At 50.7% G+C, this 17,778-nt stretch overlaps 6 protein-coding genes across 6 annotated transcripts; 3 read left to right on the forward strand and 3 right to left on the reverse strand.

Annotated features, from left to right (window-relative positions):
• Positions 1–240: 240 nt before the first annotated feature.
• On the reverse strand, positions 241–3,329 carry LCP9604111_1019 (putative PHD finger domain protein; the record flags this gene model as incomplete). The annotated part of the gene is made up of 4 exons (XM_039073906.1): positions 241–1,588; positions 1,645–3,093; positions 3,148–3,196; positions 3,272–3,329. The coding sequence occupies 4 exons, from the start codon at positions 3,327–3,329 to the stop codon at positions 241–243; spliced, it is 2,904 nt and encodes a 967-aa protein (XP_038933567.1).
• Positions 3,330–5,010: 1,681 nt separating this feature from the next.
• Positions 5,011–6,556, reverse strand: LCP9604111_1020 (curved DNA-binding protein (42 kDa protein); the record flags this gene model as incomplete). The annotated part of the gene is made up of 5 exons (XM_039073917.1): positions 5,011–5,198; positions 5,255–6,067; positions 6,141–6,245; positions 6,301–6,384; positions 6,526–6,556. 5 exons carry the CDS (start codon positions 6,554–6,556, stop codon positions 5,011–5,013), a joined length of 1,221 nt encoding a protein of 406 aa, XP_038933568.1.
• A 988-nt stretch (positions 6,557–7,544) lies between these two features.
• Positions 7,545–8,417, forward strand: LCP9604111_1021 (endonuclease/exonuclease/phosphatase family protein; the record flags this gene model as incomplete). Its single annotated transcript, XM_039073928.1, has 1 exon — positions 7,545–8,417. The coding sequence occupies one exon, from the start codon at positions 7,545–7,547 to the stop codon at positions 8,415–8,417; it is 873 nt and encodes a 290-aa protein (XP_038933569.1).
• Positions 8,418–8,448: 31 nt separating this feature from the next.
• LCP9604111_1022 (uncharacterized protein) lies at positions 8,449–9,205 on the forward strand (the record flags this gene model as incomplete). Its single annotated transcript, XM_039073939.1, has 3 exons — positions 8,449–8,511; positions 8,783–8,948; positions 9,192–9,205. The coding sequence occupies 3 exons, from the start codon at positions 8,449–8,451 to the stop codon at positions 9,203–9,205; spliced, it is 243 nt and encodes an 80-aa protein (XP_038933570.1).
• Positions 9,206–9,316: 111 nt separating this feature from the next.
• LCP9604111_1023 (SWI/SNF chromatin-remodeling complex subunit SNF5) lies at positions 9,317–11,777 on the forward strand (the record flags this gene model as incomplete). The annotated part of the gene is made up of 2 exons (XM_039073950.1): positions 9,317–11,296; positions 11,352–11,777. 2 exons carry the CDS (start codon positions 9,317–9,319, stop codon positions 11,775–11,777), a joined length of 2,406 nt encoding a protein of 801 aa, XP_038933571.1.
• A 1,062-nt stretch (positions 11,778–12,839) lies between these two features.
• Positions 12,840–17,392, reverse strand: LCP9604111_1024 (sister chromatid cohesion factor PDS5; the record flags this gene model as incomplete). The annotated part of the gene is made up of 2 exons (XM_039073961.1): positions 12,840–16,979; positions 17,057–17,392. The coding sequence occupies 2 exons, from the start codon at positions 17,390–17,392 to the stop codon at positions 12,840–12,842; spliced, it is 4,476 nt and encodes a 1,491-aa protein (XP_038933572.1).
• Positions 17,393–17,778: the final 386 nt, after the last annotated feature.

A 17,778-nucleotide genomic window follows, 5' to 3' on the forward strand; every position in this document is an offset into this window, starting at 1 on the left:
CTACCCGGCCACGCAAATTCTTTTTTTTAGAAAAAAAAAAAAGCCAAGCAAGATAAAAACAACATTGAAAGAAAAAAAAGAGAAACGTGGCCAGGCAGCTCGGAGAAACAGATTCGAGAAAATTGACGATCGCCTTTTCGGCGACCGGGAAAATGGAAAAAAAAAAACAAATCCATGACAATTCAAAACGCCGGGTCCTTTGATGCGCGCATTGAATTAAACTAGAGCCGGGAGGCTCGCTCACTTGGACTTGGTGTATTGGCGCTTTTGCGCCCGCTCTCCGGCTGATCCATGGTCATCAGCGCGAGATCGCTTGTTCCGATTGAACACAGGGATCCGGGGGAGAAGCTCGGAGTCCGAATGGTGGGACTCGGCATCCGAAGATGCGTTGGGAGGGTGAGAGGTGCCGAGGGGAGGAGAGGTGGGAGCATGAGAAGAGCCCAAGGTAGACTCCTCGTCAATGCGAGACAGAGGCTTCTGAGCAACGGGCGAGGTAGGCCCGGCAGCTTCGGCGATGTGACCTTCGCCGACAGCAGGAGGCTGGCTTGTAGCCATGCTGAGGAGAGTAGTGGCAGCGTCGAATTCTTCAGTGGAAACAGGAGCGCCAGCTATCATGTTGTTAACAGCGTGAGAAACATTCTGGGTGAACTCCGCGGGAAGACCGTTCTGTGCGATGTTGTTGGTGATCCCAGCGTTTTCAGCGCGGTTGAGGTAATCGCTGGTGAGTTGCTTGGTCAACTCCAAGCACTTTCGCTCGACAATTCGTGCATACTCCTTTTCACGTTCGTGATGATCTTCCTTGACAGCAGTGATGAAGTTCAAAACGACATCGCCTCCGAGGAAACGGGCCCTTTTGTCTCTCCAGTCTTCATCAAACAAACTCTGATTTGGGTCGTCAGGAAGCATGATGTCACAATCAATGTACGCCATGTTCTTGGTTCGGCGAACACGGCGCGTACGCTCGTTGCTGCCATTAATCTCCTTGGTGGCAATCATATCGTCAGGAGTGACATGGTTAGGACACATCCACCCGACCTTGGGGTTAGGGGGATGTGCGCGGGGAGGATCAAGACAATCCAGATGGAAGCGGCAAGGACAGTAGTCGCAAGTAATAATGGGATGTATACCTTGGGATGTAAAACCACACTTGGAGCAACGGATGCAGTCTCCCTTGTTGTCGTATTCTCGGAGAAGCATGGGATTCGCGTAAATGGTAGGGCCGTCTTGCTTCGGTGCTTTAGTCAGCCGCGGCAGGTGGGGCGCGGCCTTGTAGTAGCGTTGATGCTTTAAATTCCGGGCATAGTCGCCATCAAACACAATTCCTTCATCCACTCCATGGAAATGCTCCTTGATATCCTGAGGAGGTTGGAACTCTGTCTTCTTGTAGTGTTTGGAGTGTGCAATCAAGGTCGAGAAGCTGTTGCGAATGGAGCACTTGGGGCAATGCCACTCTCCCTGCGGAGGATTCTTGGGATCCAAGGGAGGATCCAAGCATTCGAAATGGTATGAGTTGATGCATGTGTCGCAGCAGAGCAAATCGCCACCTTTTCCACATTGGTGGCAGTCGTCGCTGTTCTCGGGGGGTTCACTGTAAGGTGTCATATTAGCATAGAACTAGCCGAGCCACACCAAGAAATCACATACATAGAATTCGGCATTTGGCGTGCTTCATGGCCGCCAGACCAATCATTGAATCGGACCGAGTAAGCAGAATTCGAAAGTGACGAGAGACTTGAGACTGTGGTATCAACAGACAGCGACCGTGCACGCTGTGGGACCTCAGGGCCCTTGGCCTTTTCTCTCTGACGTCGCGAGACGGGCTTCCCAGTCTTGCGAGCGATAGCCGAAGCACCATCTGAATAGACAGAGGGAGCCGTGGGCTCCGGACCCTTTACAAGAGGTATATCGAGGATTGAACCCGGAACAGGGAGAGAACGCGCACGATTGAACGCGTCGATGTCCCCATCGATACCCGCATCAATGTTCTCCATGTCGTAGGGATGCTGGATTGCATCTGGTGGACCGATCTGAGTTCGGATTGCACTGTACTGGACAACCGCCTCCGAGTAAGACTCTGCTTCGAGACGAGCACGCACAGCACGCATCTTTTCCTCATGATCAGGATCCATTTCCCACTGGCGCTTACGCTTGTAGGCATTCTCGTTGACGCGGCATGGCTTCTTGGGCCTCTTGAGCGGAGCGGTATTTGATTTGCCGCTCAGGAAGTTTTCTTCAACCCGAGGACCACTTGTGTCGCGATAGATGTCGGAGACCTTGAAGCTAGGCTCTGCACCAACAGAATTGACAGCTGGCTGACTTGATTCGCTGCAGGAAGGAATATCGGCTGCATTGGCCGTAGAGCGAACGTATTTCTGATACCACCTTTGGGCTTCTATCAGAGAATTGTTAAGGATCGTTTGGAGAGCAAGTTGCAACTGTTTGTCTCCTCCGTCATTTTCGGAGAGGTTGGCAATCAAAGAGAGTTTGAATTCATCATCCATGGCATTGGACCAGAAGTAAAGAAGGCCAACGACACACCACTCGTTGTCGTTCTCGATTGAGCTGATTATGGCGAACTTCATGACGCCCCGTAGTTTGACAAGATCATATTTGTCGGAGAGGCGCAAAGGAAGAGACATCAGCACGGCGAGGTACTTGTGGGTGATGTCCGCGCTCGGGAGGGTAGGAGTGGCCGCATCGGCTGGGGTGGTGCTGCGAATAGACTCATCGGCCACGGTCTCGGCCCCAGTCGAGGTTGAGGCAAGTGCCGCTTCTTCGGCGATTTCAACATGACCCTTGTCAGTCGGCGGGCTCTCAACCCCGCTAACGGGGGAAAGGCGCTCAGCTTCGTCGCGCGGGACGTTGGTCGGCACGGTCGCGACGCTGTGGGCCCGTTCAGACGGAGGAGCCACGCCAGCAGCTCGGTACTCCACGGGCGATGGGTATTCCCCAATCGGTTTCATTGTCCGATACTGGGTGGTGGGCTTCGAAGTGCCCGGGGGCTTCTTCTGAAGCTTCCGTCGTTGCGCGGGTTTGGAAGAGCTCTGACGGCGTTCGGACTGAGTGGACCCCGTAGGGGCAGGCGGAAGGGGCCTGGTAGGGTTAGTGCCACGCGCTCCATGCCCTAACTTCCTGGGGTCAACGTACTGGGCAGCAACAGCATCTTTCTTTTCCTTCGATGCCTTGTCGGCTTCGCCTATTTGAATAAGTTAGTTTTTGCTCTCATCTAGAGGTGAGTTTAAAAAAATGTGGGGTAATCCCTCAGTTTCACCTGAAAGATACAACATCTCGTTCTCCCTCATCTCAGAAGTGACCAGTGACCAGCTCATTGAGATAGACAGAGCAAGTGTCATTCACATGAAATTGAGAAAAGGGTAATGATGTTTTCAATAACATAAGTGGCTAGACTTGTGAGGAGGGAGAGTATGTTGTCTCATCCACTCCAGAACCAAGCACCCCGTCTCAGAAGTGACTGGACCAATGACAAGACAATTTATGACTCGAGGCAATGGCATGGAAAGCCCACTCATCCTTGGTCAAGAAATGTGCAGGTCGAGAGGCAGATGAGGTGTTGCATCTCAGTCACAACGGGAGCAGGGACATGGAGACATGGGGGCATGAGACAGGGTAATGGGATAGGGAAGCATGATACAGAGGAGCATAGCATGACACGAAGTGATCTTTCAGCTTGTGGGAGACTGCGAAATCCGCTTCACAGACGTGACTGGATACCAGGGGAGGGGACTAGGATAGACTGAGGAATATCACTTACTCTTCTTGCTGAGAAGACGCTTTGAGACGCGTCGCATGGTAGCACGCACGGTATCCATTTTTAACGATGAAAGTAACGAAATGGATTGAACGCGGGGGAAAAGAGAGAAGAAAGGAAGAAGAAGATGGGAGGTGGGAGGGATTAAATACTCTGCGAGAATTGGGGGCCTTCCTTTTCAGTCGGGGCTATTGAGAGTGCAAACAGGAACACAGGAACAATAGGACAGACAGTCCAGGTGACATGTCATGTCACGTCTTGACCTCGATACCCTATTCTTCCAGGATGCCTACAGAGAACAATAGCTTTTATATTGATCTATTGAGTTTGCCTGTGTATAGAACTCCAATGGAAGCATTGGCTCTCTATTGTCCCTAGGCTGTGTAGACAATCTGCCAGGCACCCATGCAAATAGACAGGCTCTGGATTGACCACAGAAGGTGGGTACATGTCTCACGAGGAAATGAACCTAGGATATGATATACTCTTCAGATACGCTAAGCCGTGGTTTGGTCTCTAGGGATTCAGTAGTTTCAGCAGTCGACAGGAATGAGGCAGAGATCCTGATTATATTGCTGCACCAAGACTTTACACAGACTGCCAAGTTGTGGCAGAATGGTCCCCTGTTATTGCGAGCAAGTAGAAAACACCTACATAGGTAGCTTAGGTGTCCTACCATTCCATAATTCGAAAGAAAGCCACGGCAGACTCGCCTACCGGTATTAACATCGCCCTTTTATCGAGTAGTCGATGAAGTGACGTGTACCTGGTTTCGCCTCGAACAAATTACACATTGAGATTCGACATGGCATGAAATACGAAAGTAATAGAGAACTACAATAGCTACTGTCTCAATAGAATGTCTTCATATAGATTTACAGTACACACGAGTACAGACTGGCAACGTCTTGATTTGGTCCATGGAGTCTGCTCCAATTGCTACAAGACAGACAGGCCTCCGAGGAAAAGCGCAAGAAGAAGATATCCCAGCACCAAACTCGTCCATAAAGTATATACCGAGGTTTCCAAAAGTGGGTTGGCATTGCCAGCCCTGTCGCGTGTCATTGGAAAAATCAAGTATTTCTCTTTTGTTTTTTGGATAGATTTCGTATGACCTGCAGTGAGGCTCGTCATTGGATATCTTTTTTGCATTCAGATTGGACAAATAGTCCTACACTATATCCAAGTGTATTGCATGAAAATGATGACCAGGGGAGGTTGTTGAGAGCGTTGACTCATATTTACTCGTCACCGCCGGTGGTCTTGGTCTTCTTCTTGCTCTTGTTCTTCTTGTTGCCGGTAGAGCGGGTAAGGGGCTGCTCGAGAATCTTGAGGATCTCCTCATCCTCAAGCTTCTTGTCAGACTTGATCTGCTCGAGATCGACGGGCTTGGGAGCGGCGAGCTTGGTGAGACCGTTCTTGGTGATGGCTGTGAGTGGGGTTAGCTTATCCAAATTATCTTCACGCAATTTCAACGGTACTTACCAACGGTGGTCAGCAGACGAGAGACGGGGGAACCGTCAGTCTCGCCAGCAGGCTCGTACTGGCGAAGGACACCGCCACGAACACACTCAACAACACCAACCTTGGCGGCCTTCTCGTCATCAAGCTGGCGCAAGCTGAAGGGGAAAGTACCGAACTTCTTGACAACCTCAGACAGAGTCTGGCGGGAGCTAGGGCGCTTCAGGCCGTAAGTGGTGGTGGTACGGCGGTGCAGGGTAGGACGGTGCTCGAGGTTCTTGACCTTGCCGGATCCCAGACTGAGGCCAACCTCAACACCCCAAACTTCGCCGACCTCGGGGACACCGTCACCGCGGACACCGTTACCGGGGGAGAGAATGATCTTCTTATCGCCCTCAATCTCGTTGCGGCCGAACATCCAGCTGGTGGTGTTCTCGACGACATTGCAGTCGTAGGTCTTGGCGATCTTCTCGAGCAGAGAAGACATGTAGGCCTGAGTAGGGGCCTTCTGAGCCGCGGCCTTCTTCTTCTCCTCGTCGGTACCCTGAGCCAAAAGACCCTGGGGAATCATGAGGCGCAGGAGAACCTCGTTGGCGTAGTGAGTAGCGATAATGAGATCAGCCTCACGGCCGGTTACAGGCTCCTTGGGGGAGTCCTTCTTGGGAACGACAACTGTGTCGCAAACGATGGTTCCGAATCCATCGATCTGAGCACCAAGCTGAATCTTGACAACCTCGCCGGCCTTCAGGGCAATCTCAGCCTCGGCGGCGTCGGACACCAGAGGGGTGTAGGGAGTCACATAGGAGCTAGGAGAGACAGTCGTGGGGTGAGAGATACCTAAATTTATATGTTACGGTAAGTTCATGTGGTTTGTCTGCCGCTAACGGGGTTGAGAGTGGGGTTGACTAACCCTTGACAATCTTCTTGCCCTTGTAGACCTTGGCGATTTCCTCCTCAAGAAGCTTGTCACCCTTCTGGCAGATCTCGACGATCTTCTCTCCCTCCAAGCAAAGAGCTACGTAGATATTAGATCACAATGTGAGACAATAGGAAGTTCTTGCGCAATATACCGATAACAGCGTCAAGGACGTTGTGAGAAATTTGCGCAGCGGTCTTGTACTTGGTCAAGGTATCGGGGTTGTTGAGGGTGTAATCTAGAAAGAATTGCATAATTAGTCATGGTCTATGAGCCGAACGTATTTCTTTGTTGCGGTGAGTGCCAGCGAGCTCATGGCCCATATTGGGCTCAGTGCCCACAAACGTCAGAGCTTTCCACCGCGATGGAGTTTACATACCAACAACCTCGGGTGCTTTGTCTTCCGCCATTGTGAAGTGAATTGGGCTCGTGGAGCTGTAATAAACAGGTAAATGCAAATGATTTCGCAAAAAGAGTTCGGATTGTAATCCGTGTAAAGCTCGAGGAGAGGAATAAACCGAGATCGAGTCGTGTTCAGAGCGTCGAGGCGTTTAGCGTTGGTGGGGTTGGGTGATGGTCGCCTGATGTTTCAGGCCTCTGACCTAGGGCTTTGCCGAAGACGTCATGGAAATCTCTCCCTTGACTTCATACTGAGCGACGTTGATTCGCGTTAAGAAAACGTGTAACTACAGTTTGTCTAGGTGGAATCCATGTTTCTTTCGTTATATAGACCGTAAATGTCACCTCTGATACCCCGGATTCCGCCACAACCCAGGATCGCCCAGACCTCCAGCCTCCAACCCCAAACTTCACCTCACCTGACCAGTGTTTCCCCTCTTATACATTCGTAGGAAGTACATCGATGTGCTCGGGCTTTTGCCTTTCGAATCCTACGATCCTTGCTATCCGAGCGCTGATTCTATAATCGAAGAAGCCAATAGTTATGCAACTTGAATGGATTTCGAACATTAAAAGACTCGAGTATATCAACCCAGCCCATCCAGTAGGATAGCAGAGGCCTATTTCTCAGAGACCGAGGCAAATTGGCTCAGTGGCGGTGTGAATGTCCAGCTCGAGGTGAAATATATATTTGGAACTTAATTTTCTCTTTTCGATATATTTCCGCCCTTCTCTCTAGTATTGTAGCCAGAAGGGTGAATTACTGGCCGCCAACTGTAGAATACCTGTGAAAAGCACAGTGACTTTCATGAATAAATACCATACCTATATCGGTGCATCGAGGTGACTGAAGGTGGTTATACTATAGCTTGCCTCAGGCATAGTAACCTGAGGCATTGCGACATTCCCCTCACTTGTTGTAAACCCATGACATAGAGCCATCCATATACCCACACCGTTGTTGGTTGTTTGATTCTCTACTCTTCTGATTTCCACACTATGAGTTCTATAAAACTTCCGGTCCGGGTCTTGACACACAATATCCGATATGCAACCTCATCTCCCTTCAAAGGCGAACGACCCTGGGCAGAACGCAAGCAATTGTTGTTGAATGAATTTGAATACGAGGCCCGTCATTGTGAAGAAACCTTCATCTGCCTGCAAGAAGTTCTTCAAAATCAACTTGAGGATATTCTGGCTGGATTGAATCAGGACATGGAGCCTGGAGCACCAAAATGGGTTCATATCGGCGTTGGTAGAGATGATGGTGACAAGGCCGGGGAATACTCTCCTATCATCTACAGGCCATCGGTTTGGGAGTTACTATACTGGGAGACAGTGTGGTTATCCGAGACACCGGAAAGGCCATCCAAGAGTTGGGACGCAGCCTCCATCCGCATTGTCACCATTGGTGTCTTCGGTCATCCGGTTAGTCGGAATGTGGTCCTTGCCATGAACACCCATCTGGATAATCAAGGATCTCAATCTCGCCTCGAGGCTGCACGTATCATTACCGGAATAATTTCGGAATATAACCAGAGAAGATTCCCAGAGATCACGGGCACTTTCTTGGCCGGCGATTTCAACAGCGAATATAACCAGGAAGCTTACCAAGAGTTGTCAAAAAGCTTGCTTGATGCATATGAGCAAATCGAAAGCTCGAAACGATATGGTAACCACATTACTTGGACTGGATTTGGGTACGAGGATGAGCCAGCCTCACGTATTGACTATGTTCTGGTGAGACCCAACGGGGCTGTCGGTCAGAAGTCGACAGTCACTGGCTATGCAGTGCTAGCAAATCGGTTCGACGATGGTGTTTTGAGCTCGGATCACCGCGCGGTTATTGTGGACTTGACAGTTCAGACTTGAGGATGTATGTTGTACATGGCAGACCACGAACATGCCAAGACGTCCAGGACCTTCCGAGGTCACATTATGTAACACACACGTGGATCACATGACAGTAAGTAAAATTGGTAAACAGGGTCATAGGCTGGTCTGGAGCCCATAGATGAGCATTGGGAATAACCTCAAAATATCTTAAAAGTAGTCTTATACCTTATTTTATAATTCCTTTATGGTGGTTGGGCATATAGAGTGAATGGCGCGTTTCTTTACGATCTTAGACGGGTGCGGACACTTGTAACGGGTACTCTCCCTCTTTCTCCTTTGCCTCTTTCACCATCACCCCGGCTTTAAAACAACAGACAACCGCCACAGCTTCCGCAGTTTAGAAGAATCTCTCGGGGAAAGAAACTCGTCGATTGGGATCATCGCAATCGATTGACGAAGAAGGTCAGCTGACTTGGCCCCAACCGATCCGGAGCGGATTCTGCGCTGGAACTCCCGACTGGTCCATTCAAGGAACATCGGCAACAGCTCTCTCCCCCTTCGGCCCTGGTATGTTCGATTGCTTCCCATTTGGGTTCCCAGTCCATAATTTCGATATGCTGTCCCTATTCAATCCGTCGCATACCCTGAAGTGGTGACTTGTGGCGTGTTCGGGACATGCGCCCGTTGCGACACGTCCATCCAACAAGCTACATTGCCCAGGTGACATTGGATGCACGGTCGCGACGGCGATGGATAGGGTAGTCTACTATCTGAAAACACCTGCTAATCACGATTTGATCGCATGGACAGATTACATCCCATAATGCTACGGTAGCCGACCCGAACCTATCCCTGTCGCGTTGAGAGCCACTCCGAGCTTCCAAGATCATAAGAGTGGCATTAGACGTTCGTTTTGCATTCATAGACCATCCAAAATGCCATCCCCTGAAGTGACGGGTGGCTCACTGCCCTCAGAGCAATCATTCGGGGACCCTCAGTCGGGTGTCCAGAACAGCTCTGGCGCGTCGGACACGGGCGAACAAGGTTCAGACAACATCGACCTTGGGACAAGCCGATCAACAAATGGTCATACGCCAGATACAATCGCAGAGGGAAAGCAAAGCGCAAAGGCTATGCTTGCTGCTTCCGGGGTGTCAGCCTCGTCGGAACCTGGCAGTGAGGTTTCCAATGGCACGCCCCGTTCTAATGGGACGCATGGTTCCGTAAGAAAGAGATCTCATGATGGATCTGCTGTTCAATCCACAGAGGTCTCCGGAACCATGGCCGTACGCGCCCGCGAAACGCCACTGGATAAGATTCTCCTGGAGCAGTACGTTGATCGCGAATTCCAGCAGTCGGCCGCAGCTGCCTGGAAAAATCCGAGTCAAGAGTTACAAAAGAATAAGCGAGCGGAACGCGACTTCTATTTGGCAGTGCGACGCGAAAATCAGTTAAACCCAGCAGCATTGTATGGCGTGGGCTATGAAGGATTCGGAAACCCCCGTACCGACCTTCGCAATCAACACCCTCAACTTCTCTACCCAACTCATCGACGACGTCCCGGAAATAGAAAGACGCGAGAACTACGCATTTCACGACGTGACGCAAAGACGCAGAATGAACAGATTGAGGATCTGGTCCCTATTCGCTTGGATATTGATTGGGAGAAAGTCAAGATTCGCGATACTTTCACGTGGAACCTTCATGATCGTGTTGTGTCTCCGGATTTGTTCGCTGAGAAGCTGGTGGAAGATATGGGTCTTGCGGTAGAAAGCTCAGTTCCTCTGACGAGAATGATCTCCCAAAGCATCCAGGAGCAGGTGATAGACTATTACCCGCATCTTAACATACACGAAGACCCTCTTGATCCCCAACTACCCTACACCGCGTACAAAAACGACGAGATGCGCATTTCGGTCAAACTCAACATCACTATTGGCCAACACACTCTCATCGACCAGTTCGAGTGGGATATTAACGATCCCAATAATTCCCCGGAAGAATTTGCGTTATGTATGACGGATGATTTATCGCTCTCTGGTGAATTCACTACCGCCATCGCCCATTCAATCCGCGAACAGTCCCAACTTTTCACCAAATCCTTATACATTGTCGCTCACCCATTCGATGGCCGTCCAATCGAAGACCCAGACCTCCACACCTCATTCCTCCCCACTCCTGTGGCTTCTGCCTTCCGACCATACCAATCCGCCAAAGAGCATACGCCCTATCTTTATGAGTTGAATGAGGCCGATCTTGAACGTACCGAAATCTCAATATCCCGAGAGCAACGTCGTCAGAAACGGTCAATCAACCGTCGTGGTGGCCCTGCTTTGCCAGATCTCAAGGACCGCCAACGCACGATACGCACCATGATTGTTTCATCCGTGATACCCAACTCAGTGGGCTCTCTCGATGAAAGCAATGTGATCAAGCGTACCGGTTCCAGTCGCCGTCGTGGAATGACTGGAAACCGGGGCGATGATGACTCAGACGAGTTTGATAGCGACGACTCCTCTGTTGACTCTCCTGCGATTGGACCCAACCTCGCACAGGGCACTGCTCGTACTAGAGGCATGAGAGGCGCGGCATCTGCAGCCCATGCGGCGCTTCGCGCCAGCCTTGGACAGTCTGCCACCCCTGAACCGGTGTACCATGAGCCCCGAGTCTCGGCCCGAAGACAGCAATACCGAGAAGAGAGTGTGGATGACTCTGATAAGTTGATAGTGAGATTCAAGATTTCGCGCGACAAGCTGGTCGATCTGAGAAACGGGAGGCGCATTGTCTCCAGCGGACAAGCATCACGCACGATGGCACCTCCGTCTGATAAACAGTCCCGACTTCATCCTCCCCCGCGACCCCAACAAACCGGTGCTGTTGATGCACCAAACCCTCCGCAGCCTGGTGTATCTGGCGTGAGTAGATTTTAACCCCAGTTTTTGGCCCATGGCTGACCCTGTGTCTATGCAGCCCCCACCACCCAACTGGCTGGCAGCTGGTCTCAGCAAGTTGAAACAATCTCACCCCAACGATTCCTTCGAAGGCGTGATGCGTTATTCCGCCGTTGATACCGAAACCCTGGCCCCCGTGACGAATCCCAACAACCTCCAGGCTGGCCAAAATATCAAATACCAATACCTCCCCCGTATTCGTTGCCACGACTGCCCCGGAAAGCTCTACACTCCCGGCCCGGGCATGACAGTGGACAATTTTGAAGTCCATCTGCGCAACCGGCAGCACAAGGAGCGGGTCGAAGAGCGGCTCACAAAGACTGGTGGCGGTGGTACCAACTCCGATGGCGGAAGTGCGAGTGCCAGCCCTAGGATTCCGGCCAACGCAAGTCCAGCTCTCGGGACTGCAGCCTCTCCCTCTCCAGCCAGTGGGTCTCAGCCATAGTCAATCTTGTTCATGAAGTGATGACAACGGCGTCTTGTGTGATTATCTTGTGTGATTACTTGCAATTCTTTTTCAGATCGCTTATATTCTTTTACACATTTGATCAATTCAATCCACCTACTTCTTCTCCATATTCACGAAGCCTCCCATTCTACTCGTGTCTTGCATAGGTTTTTGGTTTCTCAGTGCCGGAAGCGATCTATCTTTATCCATCTGTTGGCGCCCAAGGAATCTCTGGGGCGTTTGTGTTTTTCTTGCTTTGCTGGACCATGTGTGTAATAGTTAGCAGTTTGAGAGCCGGTTTGAGTCTTAGTAAATATTTCTGTTCTTTTTTCTATGGAATGATCTTTAGGAGTGGTCTCTTACGTCACATTGCAGGCTCGTACCTTCCCTATAACTTATAAGCCATCGCTTCCTATAAACCAATTCTGCAGGACACGGAAGAACTACAGTAAGACTGGACGGGATATGAGTACGAGACTACCGCCTAGTACTAGGCTCACTCGTCCATTTTCTACGCACGGCTTCGATAATATCTCCAATGCATTCAAAGAATCTTCCAAACTGAGCCACCTCACAGCCGCGCTTCTTCAACTACAATGTAAACAAGTAATTGTGAAGCAAAGTTCAGTTCATTTACAGAGAGAAAGCATATATCTGACGGGAATACGCAAAGAGACAGACATTCGTGAGAACTTCAAGTAGAAAAAAAAAAAAGGCAGATGGGGTATACATCTCGGACCATCACCGACTGCAGGGAAACAGAGCACACGATGGGGACGAAATTGTGAAACCATAAAGAAGATAATATGGGCATCAGGATATGAATATGAATATGAATATCGACGGGAACAATCCGCGCAGTAATCGCACGACTTATTTAGATCCGAGAACAGCGATTAGATCGATACCAGACGTCTATGTCTCGAAGATCTTGGCTGAAAACTCATAAGTAAATGGCCATTGAAGGTGTATGTCTTTGACGAAATGAGAGGCATGGCCCGTATATGAGAATACAGCTGGGGGCCGTGCCAGGCAGGTCCCATATAGTCCTGGAGGTTCTTACCCACGACGGGAAGAGCGTCGCGAAGGCATGGTTGTCGATAGCTTCTTTGGCTCAGGCTTCTTGACATCGCCCTTGGCAGCAGCGGCCTTTCCGCTTCGATTCTTTGCAGGAGGCGGCGTGGGTTCCTTCTCGCTGACCTCTGGCTCATCATCGTCGGCGAGTTCTTTATCGTCATCCGTTTCTTGGGCTTCTTCGTTCTCGCTTTCCTCCGCGTCATCTTCGCCATCGTCTTTTTCCTTGGGTTTATCCCACTCTGTCATCTCCATGTCGGCATCATCACTATCGTTATCGATATAGCTGACTTCCGCTTTCGCGGTGCCTCGGACGCTGCGCCGGCGAGAGGATGTGGTCATGGCACCTCCAGCGCCTCCGTCGGAAGACCAGCCGTCGTCGTTCTTTGATTTCCGTCTCGGCTTGGCAGCTGCACTGATCGATGATGTGGACTTGCGGGCGGGACGAGAAGACTTTTCCTTGCGTGCCTTTTTGGCCACGGAGTGTTTGCCATTCGTATCTAGAGACTCTGGTTTTCGCTTCTTGCTTGATCCGCCCAGTGAACCGTGGGTAGAGTTATGCCTGGGCTTCATTGCAATTCGGACGACGCGATCTAGCAAATCATCCAACTCGTCTGGAAGGAAGTTCTTGTCGGCGACGTCTTGGGCTTCCCGGTGATTGCTCATGGAGGTGAAGAGAGAGCTAGGGACGCCCATCTTCCCAGGATAGGTTTGTAAGATGTTGGTTGCACCGGCGGCACCGCCAAGCTTGTGCTGTTGGGAGTAGATATCTGCGAACCGGCGAATAGTTGCTTGTGCCAGATCAGACAGAGTGTGGAGGCGGGTGGAGATCTCGTCTGATTTGGTGATGCCATCGCGGAACTGCTTGACGCGCTGTCCGACGTGGAAAATCAGTGACATGTTGTGTTCATTGGCAACTGCGGAGAGGTAGAAAAGGATATATTGAGAGAAGTCGGTAAGGTCGCCGAGTTTCGTTGCTTCGTCTAGATCCTCAGACGGGTAATCAGGGTGGTAGGCAAGCAAAGAAAGGAGACGCGAAAAGATCAATTCCATGACCATAGTCTGTTCCGTCCGTTTCCCACTAGCTTGCGCCTGTTGGGCGAAGTATGCGGCTCGGGATCGCATCCATGTGAGCGTGCTCTCTTTTAGACTATGAACAGGTTCGAAAGCAAGCAAACAGGGGACAATGTACCACCGGTGGCTCAGATGTGACTTCTGCACCAGTTTCTTCTTCAAGTAGTTGATGAATCCACTTCGCACCTGCAAGAGTGGATCCTGGGCAACCAAAGCGATTGCGTTGAAATCGGATGGCGTGAGCAGACCGTCGCAGACTGTGCTGGAAGCACACAGCTTAAGCAAGGACTTTGCAGCGAGGAGGCGAAGGCGTGGTTTTTGGGATGCGGGGGTATCTTTTTTCTTAGAGATCTCGCCTTCACCGACCACTAATTTATTCAATGTTTCGTAGACAGGCTTTGCGTGGGCACGGAAGTCGGCTTCATTATCTGCTCCGTCCTTAGCCCGAAGACGGTTGACAATGATTTTCAATGCCCATTCTTTAGCCTTGGTCTCATCATCAACTGTCTCTGACCAGTTGTATTCAGAGTCTGGTTCGGGTGTACGATTGGTGAGCAGGATTTGGTTGATGGCAATCGAAATGATAGCATCGCTTTCTTCGTCTGCTTCTCTCGGTGCAAGAAGGTTCAGCTGCGACAGAGCAGCCAGGCGAGTGAGGAATCGATCAGAGCCGTACGTCCACTTCTCAACGCACTTCTGTACCAAATCTTTCGCATACATTTCTTTTCGGTCAGCTGTGGCCATGAGAATTGAAACGGCATGTTTTGCAGAATGCGGTGATGAACTATAGAGGGCATAGTTGGCCATAGCCTGGAGAAACTTGCGGTCTTTGGGGAGTTTAGCAGGGAGCTTTTTAGCGAAACCAGCACAAGCTTTCAAAATGTCCTCAGCACTACCATCACCAGCCAAGGATGCCTTGGGAGCTTGAGCCTCGAGGTCTTTGCACATTTCTTGGACTTGTGCCTCTAGGACTTCCGGATTTTGAGATGAAATTTGCTTCAACATCTCCTGTGCAGCATTGGCCAATCCGTTCTCATCTGTTCGGGACAAACTCATGATCGCCGGAATGTGGCTCCGATTGAAGATCAAAGACCCACAGCGATACACGAGAGGAGTCAATGTTTCTAGCAGGGGAGAGTTGTTTGCACTCTGGACCCGCCGCTGGAGTTCCTTTGTGGCCTTGACAACAGTGCGATAATCACTCACAGCAGCCATGGTAAAGCGAATGAGCTGGTAGCTCCGTCGATCATGCACCTTAGCGAACTTCCACAGGTCTGCCGATGCGCGCGGGGCATCTGGGAAGGTTTTGGATAATGACTCAATAATCTTGGACAACTGTGTCTTAATCGATTCTTCGTCCTTATCAACGACACCACCATTGTACTTCTCGCAGGCCTCTAGGTAAAGTGTTACTGCCGATCTCATCGACAATTGACGGGCCAACATGACGAAAAAGACCCGCCTCGCTTTTTCATCCAACCCTCGGAGTAGGGTAAGAATTCGGCGGACTCGAATCTTGTCAACATCTGTCTCTTGCTCGGGTTCAGATGTCTGACTATCCTTCTGCTTCTGTGATTGGTTCGAGTTGCCTCGGGAAAGTTTCGTTTTGATGGGGGGATAGGGAAGTGGCAGAAGCGTCTCAAACAAGACGCGGTCGATCAGAATATGGATTTCTTGATCATTGGTGTAGAATGCATCGAATATCTTGGATGGTGCATCCTTGAGAAGGGACACGACGGGCTCCGTATTTTGCTCGATGTCACCAGCAGCCACTGCCCACATGCGAGCCAAAATCTTCATTGCGTGTTCACGCACATGAGGCTTGCGATCCTTCACTCGCTCGGCAAGAATAGCAAGAACCGAGTCTGGTGATGAACATCCACCATCCACACATAGTTTGTTGATTATTTGGGAATACCCAAATTGCCCAACAGTATCCACTGCAGCCACGCGAACCTTCTCATCAACATCGCGGAGCATCGAGGCCAAATTTCTGACAAGACTGTATTCTTCGTTTTCGTGTAGACCAGAGCCTCCAGCTGAGGTTAGTAATATTCGCCCCACAACTGTGACCCAGGCAGCACGGACTGATGGTGTCTTGTCGAGACGACGGCTCAAAAAGGCTTCATAGGCCGAGTTGTGGACTTGAGAGAAAGGCTTAGGAGATACGGGAGTCAACAACACATTGGGCTGCGGAATGGTCTTGTCATAATCCACTAGTGACACTGGCGGGTAAGTTGTGGGGTCCATGGGAGGAGGGGGCGGGGGACCTGCAACACCGATTCCGGCCGCGAGGTCTCCGATAGTCTGAGTCGCCAATAAACGTAGGGCCACTGATTCTGCAGAGAGCTCTGCTTCAATCTGCGGGATCACATTTTGCAGGACTTCTGGACAAGCACGCCAAAGCTCCCTGATCAGGCGGTGTGCCTTGCTCAATTCTTTGATATCCTCTCCCTCTTCATCAGAGTCATCGAGATGAGGTTTCCGGGCATGCTTAGAGCCATTTGTTTGACCAGCTGGAACAGATGCATCGATGATGACATTGTTAAAGTACTGGCTGATGTGACTGGTCATTCGTTCCGGACAGGCCTGACAGATAGCCTTCGCCATGTTATAAGCGGCCGGGTAGTCTTTCAGTAGAAGCGTGTCCTGCTTGGTGTCAAGCGGCGCATCTGGTCGCTTTCCCTTCTTATTGGAGCTGTCCATCACTCGCGGGTCGACTCGAAGGAATTGGGCGACGATAACGTCCACCACCTCGGGGGCCAGGACGAGCGATTCATCGATCACAGTGACGAGCACTCGGGTCATGTCAAACTCGACATTCTTAGCTACTTCTTCGCCGGTCGATGCTTTCGAAGAACCCGAAACGATGTCGAAGCAGCCCGTGAACAGCGGGATAATGAGCGAGTCCGGATGATCAAGATCGACCATCAGAACCACACTCTTGACCTCGGCGAGAGATCCCAAGACATAGATATGCTGGGCATTGTAGGCGTTGGATGGGTCGGCCAAAGCGGGGATTATCGATGACACGATACATGTGAATATATCCTGATTTGATCATAGTCAGCACCTTATTCAATCGCATAGACAAAACACATATTTTGCAAGATCTTCCATCGCCACACCTTCAGTTGATTGCGCGTAAAAGGCGCGTCTGGTGCGCATAGTCGCAATACATCAACGATGCAGCACGTAGCCCATGCTCTGACGCCCTTATCCTTGTGGGCAAGCAAGTTCCCACTGGCAAGTTCCTGTGACACTTTCCGTAGCGATTCCTTATCAATTTCCTCCTGGTCGAGCTTGCGGAGTTCCTGCGCGAGAGTCTGGAGACGTTCGAGGAGATCCGCGATGGGGATGGCGGAGCGCCCCACACGCCATGAGAGCGGCTGGTTGAAGGATAGACTCCGAAGCCCCGAGTCTTCCTCCACCTCGGAAGGACCTGGGCGAGAGCGCGAAGGCATCGTGGATGGTCGCAGTTCTCACATGGACTGGGGAGGTGGAGAGTTTCGACTCGGGAGTTTGGGTGGAGGTTGACCGCCCAGGACGCGTCGCACGGGACCGCGTCCTGCCCTACAAAGTTGGTACTGAAGGTGTCATACGGTACATGCTGAGATCATTTATTTACTTTGAAAAAGAATGTCAAATCTGCCAGTGTCTTGGGCTTACAACTCATATCATATTAATTCATACCTATCTCACCTGGGGCCTAGGTTGCACTTGCTGGTCTAACCCGGGAGCCTTCTCTTTTAGGAAAGATACATCGCTCCAGAGCTCCTTTTAAGAGACAAGGGTACCCTGTATAACAAATTCTGGGCATTGCTACGTATAGCTGTGAATAATCTAGAGG

Source organism: Penicillium roqueforti (genome assembly GCF_015533775.1).
Source record: "Penicillium roqueforti strain LCP96 04111 chromosome Unknown scaffold_01, whole genome shotgun sequence".
Lineage (NCBI taxonomy): Eukaryota > Fungi > Ascomycota > Eurotiomycetes > Eurotiales > Aspergillaceae > Penicillium > Penicillium roqueforti.